Source organism: Colletotrichum orchidophilum (genome assembly GCF_001831195.1).
Source record: "Colletotrichum orchidophilum strain IMI 309357 chromosome Unknown Scaffold_208.1, whole genome shotgun sequence".
NCBI lineage: Eukaryota > Fungi > Ascomycota > Sordariomycetes > Glomerellales > Glomerellaceae > Colletotrichum > Colletotrichum orchidophilum.
The window spans coordinates 16,272-33,117 of NW_019173164.1; the positions used below are offsets into that span (position 1 = coordinate 16,272).

At 53.9% G+C, this 16,846-nt stretch overlaps 7 protein-coding genes across 7 annotated transcripts; 5 read left to right on the forward strand and 2 right to left on the reverse strand.

Annotated features, from left to right (window-relative positions):
- Nucleotides 1-1,211: 1,211 nt before the first annotated feature.
- CORC01_13702 (Arv1-like family protein) lies at nt 1,212-2,204 on the forward strand (the record flags this gene model as incomplete). The annotated part of the gene is made up of 3 exons (XM_022625318.1): nt 1,212-1,454; nt 1,522-1,681; nt 1,741-2,204. 3 exons carry the CDS (start codon nt 1,212-1,214, stop codon nt 2,202-2,204), a joined length of 867 nt encoding a protein of 288 aa, XP_022468164.1.
- A 349-nt stretch (nt 2,205-2,553) lies between these two features.
- CORC01_13703 (uncharacterized protein) lies at nt 2,554-4,335 on the reverse strand (the record flags this gene model as incomplete). The annotated part of the gene is made up of 4 exons (XM_022625319.1): nt 2,554-2,686; nt 2,770-2,853; nt 3,363-4,222; nt 4,291-4,335. 4 exons carry the CDS (start codon nt 4,333-4,335, stop codon nt 2,554-2,556), a joined length of 1,122 nt encoding a protein of 373 aa, XP_022468165.1.
- Nucleotides 4,336-5,780: 1,445 nt separating this feature from the next.
- On the forward strand, nt 5,781-7,902 carry CORC01_13704 (uncharacterized protein; the record flags this gene model as incomplete). The annotated part of the gene is made up of 3 exons (XM_022625320.1): nt 5,781-5,825; nt 5,898-6,059; nt 6,115-7,902. 3 exons carry the CDS (start codon nt 5,781-5,783, stop codon nt 7,900-7,902), a joined length of 1,995 nt encoding a protein of 664 aa, XP_022468166.1.
- A 713-nt stretch (nt 7,903-8,615) lies between these two features.
- Nucleotides 8,616-9,911, forward strand: CORC01_13705 (bin/amphiphysin/Rvs domain for vesicular trafficking; the record flags this gene model as incomplete). The annotated part of the gene is made up of 6 exons (XM_022625321.1): nt 8,616-8,647; nt 8,722-8,803; nt 8,877-8,959; nt 9,022-9,622; nt 9,678-9,809; nt 9,876-9,911. The coding sequence occupies 6 exons, from the start codon at nt 8,616-8,618 to the stop codon at nt 9,909-9,911; spliced, it is 966 nt and encodes a 321-aa protein (XP_022468167.1).
- Nucleotides 9,912-10,802: 891 nt separating this feature from the next.
- CORC01_13706 (uncharacterized protein) lies at nt 10,803-11,688 on the forward strand (the record flags this gene model as incomplete). The annotated part of the gene is made up of 3 exons (XM_022625322.1): nt 10,803-11,359; nt 11,433-11,537; nt 11,622-11,688. The coding sequence occupies 3 exons, from the start codon at nt 10,803-10,805 to the stop codon at nt 11,686-11,688; spliced, it is 729 nt and encodes a 242-aa protein (XP_022468168.1).
- An 840-nt stretch (nt 11,689-12,528) lies between these two features.
- Nucleotides 12,529-13,842, forward strand: CORC01_13707 (uncharacterized protein; the record flags this gene model as incomplete). Its single annotated transcript, XM_022625323.1, has 1 exon — nt 12,529-13,842. One exon carries the CDS (start codon nt 12,529-12,531, stop codon nt 13,840-13,842), a length of 1,314 nt encoding a protein of 437 aa, XP_022468169.1.
- A 96-nt stretch (nt 13,843-13,938) lies between these two features.
- Nucleotides 13,939-16,084, reverse strand: CORC01_13708 (WD domain-containing protein; the record flags this gene model as incomplete). Its single annotated transcript, XM_022625324.1, has 9 exons — nt 13,939-14,689; nt 14,742-14,842; nt 14,897-14,956; nt 15,018-15,254; nt 15,312-15,437; nt 15,498-15,575; nt 15,640-15,716; nt 15,779-15,818; nt 16,019-16,084. The coding sequence occupies 9 exons, from the start codon at nt 16,082-16,084 to the stop codon at nt 13,939-13,941; spliced, it is 1,536 nt and encodes a 511-aa protein (XP_022468170.1).
- Nucleotides 16,085-16,846: the final 762 nt, after the last annotated feature.

Genomic DNA, 16,846 nt, shown 5'->3' on the forward strand with positions numbered 1-16,846 from the left:
TTCTATCATCGACAGCGTTCGGTCGCTTGAAGTAAGGTAGTAGACGATCAGGGTCGGCGTCGGCGGCGCCGTGGGCGACTTCGGATTAGGAATAGGAAGCACAGAGGATTGAGAGCGGTAGGGAGATCGAGAGAGCGGGCGATAAAGTATGCGTTTCGGTCAAGGCGGATTAGGTTCACAGGGGATGTCAGAGTGTCGCTCTCGCGGGTTTCTCGAAGAATGGGCAGCTGAGGCCAAGGGAGGAGCAAGTGTAGTCCTCGGTGGTCGAGAGAGGAATGAATGGATGGGGGTGATGTAAGATGGCCGAATGAATGGACAATTGGAACCGTGGTGGTGTACCTTTTCTTTAGCGTATGCAGCAGCAGCAAGCAAGCAGTGACAAGCAGCAGCGGGAAGCTGTGGCAGGCAGGATGGCGACCGTGGGTGTGGCAGCGGGAGCGTACGCGATTTGGGCACCTCTCCACTGGGTTAAGTGTCCTCCCATTACTTGAGGCGGCGGGTTGCATTGGGGCCCGTCGACGTATGTGGGTCGGAATTTGCCAAGGACTTGAAGGGACCCTTGGCCAAAGGCAACTCAAGCCAAGGGACTTCAACGCTCTGGAAGGTACGGAGTACCTCAAGGTAAGGTAGGTAAGGTACCGAGGACTTCTTATGGCTCCCCTATCGTACTGAAATGATTAGCGGTCCTTATAGTGGAGACAGAACAGGTGTTGTTTGAGGACCCGAGTTAGCGGCCTACGGACTTGAGTTCCCAGCGAGGTTGGGATGGGCAATGGGGAAGGGGACATGACTTTCAGACCTGTTGGAGAGACCCGAGGGAGAGTCACGTTCTACCAGTATTCGGCCCTCTTGCCCCTCCGGCAGGTGTGGACATGAACCGTGCTGAGTGACCCCACTAATCCGACTCGAATCTCCGCCCGGCACCCAGCGGCCCCACTCAATAACCACTTTGCTCAAGCTTGCGGTCGCGACAGGTACCGTTTCCCCCCATGTCCAAGGACTCCAAGTACGAAGCTAGAATCCAGATTCTGGCGCAGCGCAGAAAGCTCCAGTGCAGACGGTCACAACGATGCCACGCGTTGCAATCGCCGTTCATCAGAGTTGCACGCCTTCGAAGAAGATTCAGCCGCAAATAACGATCGGTCCCGTAATTACACATGCCAAACGATCAATCACTTTGCGACGTCTTTCGACCCTGACCCTAGTTTCCGATGCCGATTTGTATCGAGTGCCGCCATCCGGTCAAGACACTATGGACCAAATATTCCAACGCTGACGACAAGTCGAGTGGCCACAACATTCGTCTGACCGTATGCAGGAATTGCGGTCACTTTTGCGACAAATATGTCGAGCACGATTTCGTAGTGCTGTTCATCGATCTCGTCCTGATCAAACCCCAGGTCTATCGTCACCTGTTGCACAATACCTTAATGAAGGACGACGACCGTTTTGACGTAAGTCATGGAAACGCGCACCACCTCTTTGCTCACTGGACCTTCGCTGATGGTATTTTATGCGTAGTCATCCATTGTACGACTCGGCATCCTATTGTTGCTATTCGACGTGTACTTGACATGGGCGCGCATTGAGAAGCAGACGGTGCCCATCTCTGCCCGGGGCGAGGGTGCCAACCTGGGCAGCTTGGCACAGCAGTCTATTGTGTCCCAATATTTCTTCTTCCGTACGTATTTTGAAGAGACATAAGGGGGCATCTCGGACGAAGAACTAATGCTCCGACAGTAATCCTTTGCGCTTTGTCGACACTTGCCTTCCATATGAGCATTCGCTTCATGACCTCGTCCAAGTTGTCTCCGCTGAACTTTTTCAACATTTTACCCCGATACTCGCGTCCAAATTCAGTCTCGACCGCACTCCTTGTCTCGTCTTCGACTAAGCTATTCCCGATCCTCATGGTCATATGGCAGTACGATGTCCCAGCTGCGGCTCGATCGCTGGGGTGGGCTGTCGTAGCAAACAACGTCGAAGCCCTCCGTATCCTGCTGGATTGCGGCTACGGAGTTGCCACCTTCCTAGCTACGATGGGAGCTCTGGCCCGGTGGACCGTAGGACGCAGCATTCTCTGGGCTGCCGGGCTAGACGGCGTTGATTCCATTGGAGAAACCAGCATTGCCGCAGATGGCAAAGCCCTTTGGGCTCTGTTGATGTACGTTAGGGAATGGGCCAGTGATCTAGCCGCAGGATAATGGGCAGTATGTAGCTGCAAAAGCCAGACAAACGAGATGAATATGTAACATGTACCACTCGGTATTGCGTGAATTGATGTTGCATAGCTAGCCGTCTCGCCATTTCAGGTGTATACCTAGTCCGGCCGCAATCCTCATAGCCAGCGGACTGACATCATCCATCGGCACTTGAGCTATGTTTGCGAGGCGACGGTTGCCAACAACCATTCACACGCCGTTCTTTGGCAAAACCTCAGCAAACCCCTTAACGCCGTCCTTATGAAGTTGCAGTTGTGTAAAATCGATAATAGTACATCGGTAGCCCATCGCGTTTCCTCTCCCGCCATCCGTCATCACCTCAAAGACGTCGTTAATGGTGCACGGCACTCTCTCGGAGGTTGCTGCGTTTGGGTTCGATCAAAGGGTGGAGTTGGGCGAGGAACGTGATGGCCCACATGAGGTAGCAGCATGCGAGGGCAAGGAGGAGGGAGGACCTCCAGATGCTGTTGAAGATGTCAGCTGTGTCGCAAGGACGACATGATGGAATCATCCATCGCAGTATTTTCTTTAAGTAAGGGTGACATACATCTGGGTGTCGCCCTTGGGAGACAGGAACCATGCGCCAGCGCCCATCGCGACGACGATGACGAGGCCGACGAAGATGCTATACCTATGGTTTTTGTGTCAACACTTCGGTTGTCGGGGCATACGTTTTTATGGAAACGAACCCTTGCGCCATTTTGCAACTCTATTTGGAAGAAGGTGAGGTATGGGAATGTACAGGTATGCCGGGTTTCGCGTTGGTGCTGTCGTGCTGCTTCGTCGATTGCTTCTGTCTCGTCGAGAAGGCTGAGCTAGGTAGGTAAGAGAGCCTGGACGTCAGTTGTGGGTGCAGCTGTCGGCGCAGTGCACCAGCCGGCAGCTCCTCGATGGTCGCTGCTTAGTCATGACTTACCACCTGATCCTCCGCTCAAGTTATTGACGCTACCTATGATACTTCGTGTAGCTGCAATGCGTACCCAGTTGAGGCTATGTCACTAAATCAAATTTAATCTGTTAACAATGCTTCATGGGTTTTAGAATTTTCTCGCCATGGTCTGGAATAATCTACAACCTGGCGACGTCTGACATTTGGTCCTAGCATATTTCGAGGCCCTTGCTTAAGAGTCGTTCTCGTACTTTAGACCAGCTTCCTTTCTTACGGCTCCATATATGCCTGCCATGTCGCCAGACGGCCCTACGTGCTCTTTGACAATCTGTAGGTGTCTATCGGCATTTTCGATATTCGGCAGTCGTGTGCCTGCAGCTTGGGCAATAGCCATCGCGTGACCAGCGTCTTTTCTCGCCAGATCAACGGCGAAGAGCGGCTCCTCCCTCTTGTAATAGTCACCTTTCAACATCCGCTCCGAGTACGCGGGGTATGGGCTGCCACCGAACATGGCGTCGACGAATTGCTTCATATAGCCAGTCCCGAGTCCGCTCTTCTCGGCGGCCACATATGTCTCGGCCAGCTGCTCGACCATACCCAAAATGACGGTGTTGCCCAGCACCTTCAGCGTCGAAGCCTTGCGGTACGGCTCATCGGCCATATTGATCTCGCGAGCTGCCATGGCATCAATATAGGGACGGATCTTCTCAATCGAAGCCTTGGGCCCGGCAAGCACCAAGGTCGCATTGCCAGCAGCTACCATGGCAGGTGCTCCAAACACAGGCGCACAGATGAACTCCGCGCCCTTGTCCAGCACCGCCTTTGCAGCTGCTTCTGAAGCACCGGGAGCAATGGTTGAGCATTCCACAAAGACTTTCCCCTCAAGTTTCTGCTGCGCTGCGGTTGCGAATATCTCCTCCACCGCTTGATCGTTGGCAACGCACGTGAAGATGATGTCGGCCTCGGCAATGGCGTCTCCGAGTGACTCGACAACCTTTGTCTTGCCAGCGGGCAGGCTCTGGCTCAGTTCCGTGGCCCGCTTGGTGGTGCGGTTGTAGATGAGAAGCGGCTTGTCAAGTTTGGACTTTTCCGCAATGTTTTTACACATACCCTGAGCAGGTGAGCTTGCATACCTTGATCGGAGCCGGTCTTCCAACTCAGAACTCGGAGGAGACTCACCCTGCCGATATTGCCGAGGCCGATCCAGAGAAGTGTTTGGGTCATTGTAAATAATTTGTTGGCAACGGTAAATGAGCTCGATAAAGCGAACGAATGCAAATGCAGATTGATTTCGAGAAAAGCTTGTGAAGCTGATAGATAAGTACCCAAGTGTTGAAAATGAAACCCGAGGGGATGTTCGGTGGGGTTGGTGACTTATAAGCGGCGGCACTAACATGCCCGAAAAGCACCTCAGGGTCTCGCTCAGATGAGTTTAAAGGGCGAGGTGACGACAACGGCTATGCCAGAGCGGGGTTGCTTCCATTGACCTCAGAGACAACAGCGGTACTTTGGGTACTTTGATTAGTGACGGGCGAATCATCCGACTGTGGCATAAAAAAAACAGCGGTTGGGAGCTGAGAAGAAGCCTGCCTACCTACCTACCTAGTCGATAGGTAAATGGGACGACAATGTCAACGGCACCTAGTTGGAGCTGGGTGATCAATCCCCTGGGTTTGTGTCTTTTGCTTCACTATTCGTAGTGTAAGGTAGTATTCGTACGTTTTACGACTTATTCAGAATTCGCCTTCGCGCCAATTGAGCTCAGAAAGGCAACAGGTAAGGTGCGTCTACGGCAGTTCCCGCTTTTGCAGCTGTTCTTTGGGATGCCAAGGAGCGAGACTCCATCTATAATACCATGGTTGAGCGATGCCCAGTCAGTATTAGTCGCACGAAGCAACCGCTCATAAGGTAGAGCACTCCTCCTCTCATGTTGAGTCGGTTTTTTACACGCATGCGAATGCATCGCAAGTAGTGTGGTGGAAGATGAACCGCACTAACTGATGAGGCCTTTCTTTTCTTTTTTTCTGGTTGGTGATATGTCTACTCTTACCTCGTCTCCTTGTCCGACAGCTCGCCTCGGTGGTACGGTAATACTTGACGGTCGCCGATGGCGGTCCCCATGATGGAGACCTCTCTGATCTTATCGTCTTATCAGTACGCCCTTTGGTAGGTCGCCTTGACTCACAAAGTGGAAATTCTCGGTCGGAGGAACAGGGCGGGCTGCAGTTCGTGCTCTCCCGGCCTAAGCCCAGGTCTCTTTCCCTTCAGGTCGTCACCGACGCTTAAACTCTTCCCGACTTTGACTCTGCAACTTCACTTAGTCAGTGGCGGTTCATTGCTCAAACAGATCCAGAGGTAATCTGGCCGTCTTCGTAATGGCCGTCTGAAGGGATGATTCTGCTTTGACCTTTGCCCCTCCCAAGACGCTGCCTCTATTCGGCTACAGACTCGAGCGCCGAGTGCAGCTTCTTTCCACGCCTTCGCCCACCTTATTATAACTTCCTTTTTGTGCTTATTACTCTCTACGAAGGAACAAAAGAATTGAGTCTGCCAGGACTCACGTTCTTAGTAGTCCGACCGCCTCACCTTCTATTCTGTCCTCATATTGCCACCACAGGCCGACCAGCACATCCCCGGCATGCCCTGCCTTTCTCGCCGTTATCGGTAAGATGCGGTCTCCAGTGTTGAAGCAAGCAAGCAACCTGGTTGCAAGGGTATGCGTTCAAACTCCTATTTTCACAATCTCTTAGAGTCATTGTAATCAGGCCTCACAAATTCCGCACTAGGCACCATTCGCTCTCGACTCTTACAGTCCGCCCAATTGTAGACTTTATCACCGCCCGCGGTTAGGAGGCACGCGCCAAGAAGAGGCCTTGCAAACTGCCCTCTCCGCCGTCCGCCATTCATCCAGCAATCAGGCCCGCGAGAGGCAACGGGCAGAAGACAGAGTACTTATTGACTCGCCGCCGCCTTTCCTCTTCCACTATCTGACATGAGCTGCAGGACTTCATTGTGTCTGTCTTAGAGGCCTCGGCTACTCGTCGTGACGCCAAAGGCTATCTTCAAAAATACGCTCCTCAGTCTGGCGAGGATGGTTCCAATAGGCGCAAAGTTTCAGAGACGCAAGAGGCGCCTGACCAAACCTATTCGTCCGTTCGAGTAATCAACCAGGCACCGAAGTTCATTCAGGGCACGGAGTTCAAGGCCGAAACCGCTATTCCAGTAGATGAACCCATTAACTTGGCAATTGTCAAGATACGGCTTCCTCAGGATGTTGACGACGAAATGCTGAGTGCTATCGCTAAAACCTTGACCCAACTAAGAAAGTTAGGTCTCGTTAGCCTTATTGTCCTGGATGAAGGGCGAGCGTCGTCCCGAAAGCTTCTCCGAGAGCAATCATGGCGAGTCCAGCAAGCCATTGAGACATTTGGCGAGCAGGGTAGCATCCTGCTTGACCAGTGCATTGCCGGGGCCGAATCGCAGACGGCGCAAACAAAGGGCTTCATGCCATCGGGTGTTTATGTCCAGCACCCGCACCTTCTACTACGAGCTCTGCGAGACAATGCCATTGTTGTCGTGCCACCAGTCATCATGGCACATAACATGAAGAGCATTGACGTGGTGGACGCCGACGAAACTATCATTGCGCTCACCAAATTTTTCTGCGGTCTTCAGTTCAGCGCCTCTGACAGCCCCATTGGAGCGCCTGACTCCAGTTCCAGCCCTGGTGCCAAGGTTGCTTCAGTCGAAAAGGTCATCATTCTGGACCCGGCTGGAGGTACACCTCTGTCTGATGCGCATGATGGCTCGTGTCATCGATACATCAACCTCGACCAAGAATTTGAGGGCATCATGTATGGCCTTACACACCCTTCAGGATCGGAAGCACGGCGAGGTAAATACCCCGAGAATGTGCGGCAGCTCCACGCCCGGAACCTCGACCTTTCGAAGAAGGTGCTTGCAATGTTGCCCTCAACTTCTTCTGCCATCATCAGCACCCCGTCTGCTGCAGCAAACAAGCCGATCCAGCAGTTCACCAGTGTCACGACACGTAACCGGCAAAACCCCTTGATTCATAACCTCCTGACGGACAAGCCCGTCTTTTCGTCATCGCTACCGCTCGATCGGGTCCGCTCCGGAAAAAAGAGCGACATGATGTCCGGCGAGACCCATTTGGCAACTTTAGTCAAACGCGGCATGCCGCTTACGGTTTATCCCGATCCCACAATCAGTGCCTGGGTTCCTCCTCGGCCAGGCGGCCCGCGCTTGAGGCTCACAGACACCTGTATAGACATGCCACGACTGGTCAATCTTATCAACGACTCCTTCAATCGGGAATTGGACGTTGAGCACTATCTAGAGCGCGTCAATGATAACCTGGCCGGCATCATCATTGCAGGGGAGTACGAAGGCGGAGCGATCCTGACATGGGAGAAGCCGTTCGGGTTGGATGAGGAGACTGCGTATAAGACAGGACGACTGGTTCCGTACTTGGATAAGTTTGCGGTTCTCAAAAGTCGCCAAGGAAGCGGCGGAGTCGCTGACGTGGTCTTCAACGCCATGGTCAGAGGCTGCTTCCCGGAAGGCGTCTGCTGGCGCAGCCGACAAGACAACCCCGTCAATAAGTGGTATTTCGAGAGATCCTTGGGTACATGGAAACTCAAGGACACTAACTGGACCATGTTCTGGACTACGGCACATCTTCCACTGAGCGACCCGAAGCTTTTAGATTATGAGAGTGTATGTCGCCATATCGAACCATCATGGGCAGACACTAAGCCGCCCGACTAAAACATTCGGTGGTGGCTACGAGAAGAAGCTCTCTGTAGCAGCGTCGGTATTGAGGTTGGAGTTTGGACAGGAAGCAAAAGGCATCATAAAGAAAGAATCAAAACCGAAATTAACCTTGACTCTGTGCTTGCCGCACGCACATGAACAGTCTTAGCTGGGCCATAATGAATATCTGGTCGCCACTATTTGTGAGACTAAGTAGGTGGTCGTTCAGTTGAAACCTTAGACGTGAAGGTACGACTAAGGGTATTTACAAGGGCTGTAGTTGTCCCTGCCTGCCTAGGACCTCAAACCCAGCCAGAACCTACATGACGAACTGTTCCTCAGTATTTCCGAATAAGGGATGCATCGAAAAGCTGCGAGGACACAGTGCCATCCACAGGTGCCTGCAAGGCAGTACGTACCGAAGAATGTCCCTCAAATCACGTGCACTGAGCACCCATTCCCTTCCCTGCTTGACTGATGCGGTGGTCCACTTGGCCAGCTACCCCTGGGTAGCTTGTGACAGCATGCTGGAGGTTGCTGCGCAGCCAATTTAACGTACTGGATACCTGTCTATCTTGCTTCAGCTGGTCGCAGGCACGAGGCAGAACTCCCGCATTTACAACCCACCTCAACTCGTCCAACAGGCACCATCATCAGTGCCGACTTTCCGCAGCGACCGAGTGTCTTTCTTTTTCCACCCTGCTTTGTGCCATCAAACCACTGCCAAGATGGACTTCAAGAATATCGGCAAGAGCTTCACGTGCGTTGTCGCATGCCCTTCACGTCGGCGGTTGCGAGTGCTATTTCCAGGCTGACGAACTCCCCTCTATGCAGCTCCTTCGGGTCCTCGATCACCCCTTTTGCCTCCCGTACTTTCCAGTATACCAAGGAGCAGCTTGGTCAGGCCGAGGACAAGGTACGTTCACTTCTTTGCGCCGATCCGATTAGTTGCTTCATCAAGAAAGAGCTAACCTCCTCGCGTCCCACAGACCCAGCTCCCGCCCGACTACATTGATCTCGAGAAGCGTGTCGATGCCCTCAAGCAAGTCCATCAGAAGATGCTGGCTGTGACGTGAGTTCTTTTCAGCGAGACTCCACGAGTCGAAAACTGACCACTAACACCGATGACTGAAGCTCGCAATACTCGAACGAGGCCTACGACTACCCACCCAATATCAAGGAGACTTTCCAGGATCTTGGTCGCACCGTCAGCGAGAAGGTCACTCTCCTTTCGTCCGCTGGTTCTCCGGCCGAGGCCCAGGCAGCCCTGACCGCTCCCCCTTCGGCGAAGCCCCAACCCAAGACATTCAACCATGCCATCGCCCGCGCCAGTCTGTCAAGCAGCCAGGTGCTTCACCAGCAGCATACCGGCACCGGCGAGGACCCCTTGGCTACGGCTCTTGAAAAGTATGCCCTGGCTATGGAACGAGTTGGCGAGTCCCGCATGGCCCAGGACGCTCAGATCCAGAGCCGCTTCCTTGCCGGCTGGAACACTACCTTGAACACCAACCTCAAGTTTGCTACCCGAGCCCGGCAGAATGTCGAGAAGTCGCGCTTGACTCTCGATGCCGCCAAGGCCCGCGCCCACGGCACTACCTGGAAGATCGGCCCCGGTTCCCCGCGTCCCGATGACCCCCAGCCTCAGGAGTTGAGCCCTGAAGCCCAGGAGGAGATCGAAAAGGCCGAGGATGACTTCGTCACACAAACTGAGGAGGCCGTTGGTGTCATGAAGAACGTCCGTAGACCTGACTATTTGCCAATACGACAGTGGTTGCTAACTTTCTTGACAGGTTCTTGACACCCCTGAGCCTCTCCGCAACCTTGCCGACCTGATTGCTGCTCAGATCGAGTACCACAAGAAAGCCTACGAGATCTTGAGCGAACTTGCCCCTGTTGTTGATGGCCTGCAGGTTGAGCAGGAGGTTAGTCGCGCCTCGACCTACGAAGTATAACGAGGACCCACCCGTGCTGACGCCCTTTCGCTGTAGGCCAGCTACCGCAAGAGCCGCGAGAACGCTTCTTAAAATGATGGAAGTGAGCGCCTTTTTTCATGACTGCCACCGCTGCTGCAGTGTTGGCAGCTTCATCACGTCTGAATTTGGTTGATGCCTCTCGGACTGCCAGAGTATGGCGGTTTGGCTAGTGTGCCTCGGAGGTCGGGGAAAGCCCGATTTCTTATGTTGCAGCCAATATGGCTGGGGTCGCCTGTGTTGCACACCATGCATCGTCGTGGGACGGCGTGTTTCTATTTTAGCCCTGTGTGGCTGCCAGGAGTACTTTGATTCACCATCGACGCCTGACGCCTTTCGAGGTGGGGGTTGAAAGCGTCTTGATCGCGTCCGTTCAAGGTTGATTTTACGACTTCTGCATATAGACTTGTTTTCACGTTTGGCGAATTCCGAACAACCACCAGAATTTTGCGACTGATTACTTTCACATCGGTACTGAATTCCAATAGCTTGTCTACTTCGTCACTCCAGTACTAGTCTGCCTGCCTGCCTGCCTGCCTGCGTCCCTATGTGTGGAAAGAGCTTCTCATTGGTCACGATATCTGTAGTGCATCTCCAGTGGAGCGTCATCTCAATGGCAGTGTATAAGTACCAAATGCCATCAGATCCGGCACCCAAGTATTACGTGAAGCACCGAATGCTGTTTCTTCAGCTCTTTGGAATGCCGCAGTCAACTGAGATGTTGTTTATAGGCGACGACAATGATGTTCACGTGCCATACTCCGAGCGCCTGTGAATCATAATTTTGAGTCACGTGACCAGTAGGTGCTGACTTATGTAAGGGAATCTACTGGTCAATGAAGTCCAAGCGACACTGCATCGCTAGAACAGCTTCCGTTCTTACGCTCCGGAGCTCATTTCACCAAACACCGCGATCACTAATTCGAGCGAATTGATATCGCAACCATGCGGAGGACATTTCGCTTGCTCGCGGGCGTCAAGCCTGCTCGCTATCTAGAAGCCGGCACCCCGACAGGCCTCACTGGCCTCTGGACGCACAACAGCCCGCGATCGACACTGCTCTACCTGTACGGCACTACCCTCGAGAAGCTCAAGGCTGTCCCCGAGTCCTCCCTCTACCGCCAATCGGTCGAAGCCACCACGAAGCACCGTCTCGGTCTTGTCGAAGCGACAGTACCGCCCGGATACCCCGAGTGGGAGAAGAGGGCCGAGCAGATTGTTAAGGAGAAGCCCGAACAATTCCGCCTCGTCAGCGGTCGCGTCGACGGCAGCGGTGCCCGGACGGTGAAACTCGGCGGCAGGACGTTTGTCGTCGCGACCCAGCACGAGGAGCAGGATGTCCGCGAAGAGGAATGGGATGGAGAGAAGGACGAGGGCGGCACCCTGGAGGGCCCCCGTTCCGAGGCGGAGCGGAAGGACCACCAGCTGCTTGCCGACCGCAAGGACCTGAATGATACCGCCAAGGTGCAGTGGGAGGCGGAGCCGCAATTAACGGCCGACCAGTACGTGTTTCTAGGCAGGCCATTGAGATGGTCGCTGGCAAGAGCTTACGCTAACTGGTTCTGCGATATCTAGGGTTTCTGAGTTGGAGACCAAGATCGGGGCTGGCCTCATCGAGGAGGTCATCCAGGTTGCCGAGAGCGAGCTGAAGCTTGTTGATGTGATGACACAGGCCAAGGTGTACGTTTCTCTCTTCCCTTTCATCGCTGTCTCCCGACCTACGTTTGGGGGGTTTGTGGCACCCGTACTAACAGTCATGACTAGGTGGGAGGACCTTGAGGAGAAGCCTGTGGAGGGCCAATGGACCTACTTTGAGCGCAAATCTGCTTAACCTGAGGATGCTTGCTGTAGAGGACATCTGCAAGTCTTAGATCATGTACATTAGGCGACTGTGATGACCAATATACATCGAGATGTTGCTTTTCCCCCATGGGTTGTTGCGCATACGAAGGCGGCCGCTATCGTGAAACTGCTTCTTTGCCTACGTTCTACGCCAGACTATAGATTCATTGCAAGGAGTTTCCGACACCATGCACGCTACGTGCCACTGAGTCTCGAGACATAATGACGGGCAAATCAAGATTTCACTCACTTTATTCAACGTCAAGTAGACCTTGCAGTGCGCAGTACCTTGAAGCGGGAAAAGCTCTGATCGATAGGGACTAGCAGCTACGCGGGACTATCATGATGACAACATTACGAACAAGTCCACGATCTCTGGGAAGAATACCGGTTGGATTGTATCTGAACCAGGCACTTTGCGACGCTTCGTAGACTGGGCAAGACGAAAACAAGGCTACCTTGGATCCCTAATCTAGTTGTCTAGGCATTGACAATTGACGGGTGCTTGACCTGAACCAAAACTCAAAATTCACTCATGAATGCCGGTGCTGGTACCAGTGCGAGCAAGTTGTTTTTAGCTTTATCCGTATAACCCGGTGCCTTGGTGGTGAACACGCGGTGTAAATGAAGCCAGTCGCCCCCACTTCACTATTGACCAAATTCTCACCGCAAACTCATATTACACCATTACATTGACCTCACTCAAGTGCACCACGAGACACGGAATTTCGATAACAATATCAATCAATCAAAACCTAGTAGGGTAGAAAATTTCATCAGCATCGCCAAAGTCCCGGGAAATGTGCTCGCACACGAAGCGGAAGCAACGATGAGCCAGCCAGTCACCAATCGCAAGAGGTCCGCTTCGGCCATGTCGATGGCCGACAGCCAGGAGTACCAATACCACTCCCAGCTCCCCAGCTCTTCCATCAACCCCCTCAGCCACACTCCTTCAGTTCTTCGTCAGCTCCATCTCGCCGGCCTCGCAGAGACGGACCAGTTGCCCTCAAGGACACAGCACCGCTTCCCGCACCGCGCATGGCAAGACCCAGACGCGCCAGCCCGGCTGGGAACGTCCGGCGCGGCGGCGTCTTTGACCAAAGCGCTCGAGCCCAGCGAGGTAGAAGACGAAGACAATGACGAAAATTTAGACGATGACGACGATGCGGGGAAGCAGCGGCGGAAGAAAAAGGACGGCAGTCTGAAGGCCAAGTACGCCTCCGAGAAGTCGCCCTTCCGGCCCCTAGTCCGCGCCATCTACGGCTTCCTCGACAAGGGCGACGTCGTCAACGCAAAACGCGCCTTCGGGGTTCTCGCGAGGTCCCACGTCCACGGAAAACCGGTCGATATCAGACGCAACAACTACTGGGCCCTCGGCGCCGAGATCCTCATGCGCGAGAACGGCAGCGCCCACGCCACGGCCACGGACGACGAGGCCTACCCCGTGGCCAACGTCCCCCGTGTGCGCGAGTACTTCCAGGACCTCATCCAGCGGTACCCGTACAACTTTAAGCACCGTCACGCCGTCTCCGCCGTCGACTTTTGGCCCGCGCTGCTGAGCTACGAGATCTTCCAGGTCCACACGCAGCACGCGGCTCTCCTACGGCGAATGCACCGCGAGGCCGAGGACTGGGAGGATGAATCGTGGCAGGAGCCCTCCTCTCTAGGCGGCGGCGGCGGCGGCGGCGGCGACAGCACGATGGACGGCTCCGACTTTCGGTCCGAGGCGCCTGTTTGGCAGGTTAATGGGAGAGATACGCGGCTGCGGCAGGCGAGGGACCAGATCCGGCTCAAGACGCTCGACATGCTACGCGAGGTGGCGAGCCGCATGAACGATTTGCTCGAGGATCGGCCCTTCTCGCATAGCCATGAGCTGTGGCGGGTGCGCGGGATGGTGTCGCTGTATATCGGGGACTTGCTCATCCCGGCTTATTCACACGATGAGGGACAGATGGTGGAAGCCAGGTTACGGCGCGAGGCAGAAAGGAACAATGCACGAAGCAGCTTTCAGAAGATGGCTGAGCACGGTGGACAACTTGACGTGTTGATTCAGAGGCTGATGGCTCCCGTTGAGGAGGATGACGGTCCTGTCTTGCCAGTCTTTTCATCACTTCCCATCAGAGAGTATCGCACAGCTAGCTAGAAGCGCTGGCCGATATTATTCTGACTGAAGAATTGGTACGGGCTGAGGGCCTCTCCACTCAGCGTTGCCCTCCGACCCCCTTTCCTACCCATACATTCACGCATCCTTCCTGGGTACCCATCTCTGAAAAACTAGGGCGAAGTTGGAGCTGCCCACAACAACGCACCATTCACCTCCGGGGCTCCAAGCGACCTGTCTACCCACGAAAGTCGACGCGCCGCAATTTTCTATCTTATGGGGTTTCAGAGGCACCTGAGGATTGCCGACGGTAAACTTGCCATCCCATGTTTGCAGCGTTTCCTGGTTGTACTGGGTCCTCAACTCGGGAATCTGCTCAAGCTCCGTCCGGTGAGCCTTGTCGGCCGCCTTCTTCTCTCGGACCGTCGGTGCCGCCTTGCCGTTGGTGTTGGCACGATGGGTGATGGCCGGCAACCACGTGGGCTTTGGCAAGACTTCCTCCCCGTCTCTCCTGGGTCTCTTGACGGCGTTGACATAATCATGGAAGCCTGTTATTTGCTCAAAGTCCCAAAAATAGATCTTGCCGTTGGCGTTGCAGAAGGCCAGAATGGGGTGCTGGTCAGGTACGAAGTGCAGCTTGAATCGCATAAAGAATTGCGGGCCGCAACCGAGCGTCTGGAACTCGATGAGCCGGGTGTAGGGAGCTGGACATTCTGCCGAAACGCCCGGGCTGAAGGCAGATCGGGTGAGATTGGCCGGGTTGATGGTAGTTGGGGCCATGGACTGCGGAGGGGGCGGGTCCTGGGAGGAGAAGCCTTCTATCTTCCACAAGACGATCACATCGTCGTGACAGGCTCGAGACAGGATAAAGTCGCCAAAGAAGGATACACTAAGGGATATCAATAGTGTGCAGGTATGAAGCTCTTCGAGCCAAGACTGACCAATCCACAAGGCTGCTGTGAACCTCTGATGTTGAAAAGTGAGGATAGTGAACCTCCACTGGGCGGTCGGTGTGCTCGATCGGCAGGTCTGGTACTGTCCACTGTTGGGTCTGTTAACCATACAAGCCGGCATAGTGTATGGAAACGTTGCTCACGAGGTTAATTATCTGGTCGTGACCGGCAGAAAGTATGTATCGGCCCGTGTCGTGCCACGCCTGGTGAAAAAGAGTCAGCCGCGAGTTTCCGTCTGGAAAGCAGCAACAGCACTGCTCGTACCAGTGTAAGCAAGTTCCAGTAGTGGCCCTCGCCTCCAAGAATACACAGGCAAGGCTGCTTCTCATGTTTTGGGTCTAGACTCCATATTCGGACTGTCGTGTCATCGGAACACGAGGCGATAATTAGGGGGTCTATTGGAGAAGTCACCACGTCACAAACGTCCTGAAGGTTCATCAGCAAGAGCCTATGATAAGTGAGACTACGGGCATGGCTCACTCCGCCGTGGCCAACGAGACACTTGAGTGAAATGTGAGCAAAACGTTTGTAGAGTTCATTCGAAGTGTCTCAACTCACGTCGACGAGCTTCTGCTCGATAATGTCGTAAACCTTGATCTTGGCATCCTCGCCGCCGTAGCATAACAAGGGCCTTCCGGTCTCTGCGTCCCTTGTCCAAGTGCAGGAGTAATTTCTTGCCTCGGTCTTTATTCGAGTCAGTTGCCGAGGCTGTTGTGGGTAATTTGGCTACTGGGGAGGACGCACATCGTCATCCCGAATTATGCTGATAATTTCACATGGATTCGAGTCATCGGCAGCTGCCGTGAGACGGCAAACTATTATCTGCAGAGGACGTTAGGTTCCAAAGAAAGCTCCCACCCCACCGTAAGCTGCAAGCGGAACATACGTGTTTCTTACTGACGGCGGCAAAGACGGGTCTCGCGTCCAACGGCTGGTAGGGGCAGAACTTGACATCGAAAAATTCTGAGGCGAGATGAGCCAAGGTCAAAAGCAGTGCCTCGAGTTGATGCTAGGGCGGGGCTTACCAGGCACTGGGTCATCTTGAGCGAGGAACCTGGTGTCATCCTGTGGCCAATGTCAGACGAAGCTATAATGAGCGACAAAGAACCACGTGAAAAAGCATTCCCTGAAGAGCAATTGCAGCTGTGCAACTCTCATGGGAATTCATATATACGCCAATGGTAGAGGACAAGTGAGAAGACACTAAGAGCAATAAGGAGTCCTTGACCCCAGTTCGGCTAGCTCAGAGGAGGGGAAGCAAGTACCTCGAGATGAACCGAGACTCTCAGTCTCGGAAAGTCATATGGAGTTGGTAGTGAGGTGGGGGCCATGACAAAATTGACTATTGATAGAGGTCAGGATCGGAGAACGCGTCGAAGGCGACCCCGGTCCGAGTTTTGGAGGAAGCCAACCAACTCCTCTCCACGGCAGTGTTCTTAGTCTCGTCTCTAAAAGTGCAATTGTGAGCGGGGGTTTGAGACAAGAAGGGAGACAAGACACGTCGAGATGCTTATGCAACGTAAGAATAGCAGCGCGTGAATCAATAGGTAGATGGAGGCCGACGGGTGGGGCGCGTGCGTTTTCTCACCTGTTCTTGCTGGACGTGGAAAGAGGAAACTTTTAGGAAAGAACGGATGGAATGGGATATTGCATTTGCATGGTAATTGGTTGCCTTAGCCCAGCCTGTTAATTAGAACTTTCCGCTTCGGTGGGCCTCCATTGACCTTCCGCGTCCGCGAGGGCCACTGCACTGTGCAGTGCCCGAACCTGGGAAGAAACCTAAGCCATGGGCCGATTTGGGCCGAAACGCCTGTAACGGTGCGCTAGCCCTCTTGAAAGGAGCCGGCGAGCATCAGCAACCTTGAATCGCCCCGTTCCGGACTGTCTCGATCGGGACCCAAGACTCATACAGTATGGATACTACCCTATGTATTGGATACTATCCTATGTATTGGATACTATCCTATGTATTGATTGGCCTCGACTTCCCGGGAAACCAAGATACTATGTGCAAGCAGTGATTCGACATTCAGCCGATGGTTTCACAGGACGCGTCAATTCGGTGTATGACCCAGTACATGAGAGGTGCCAGG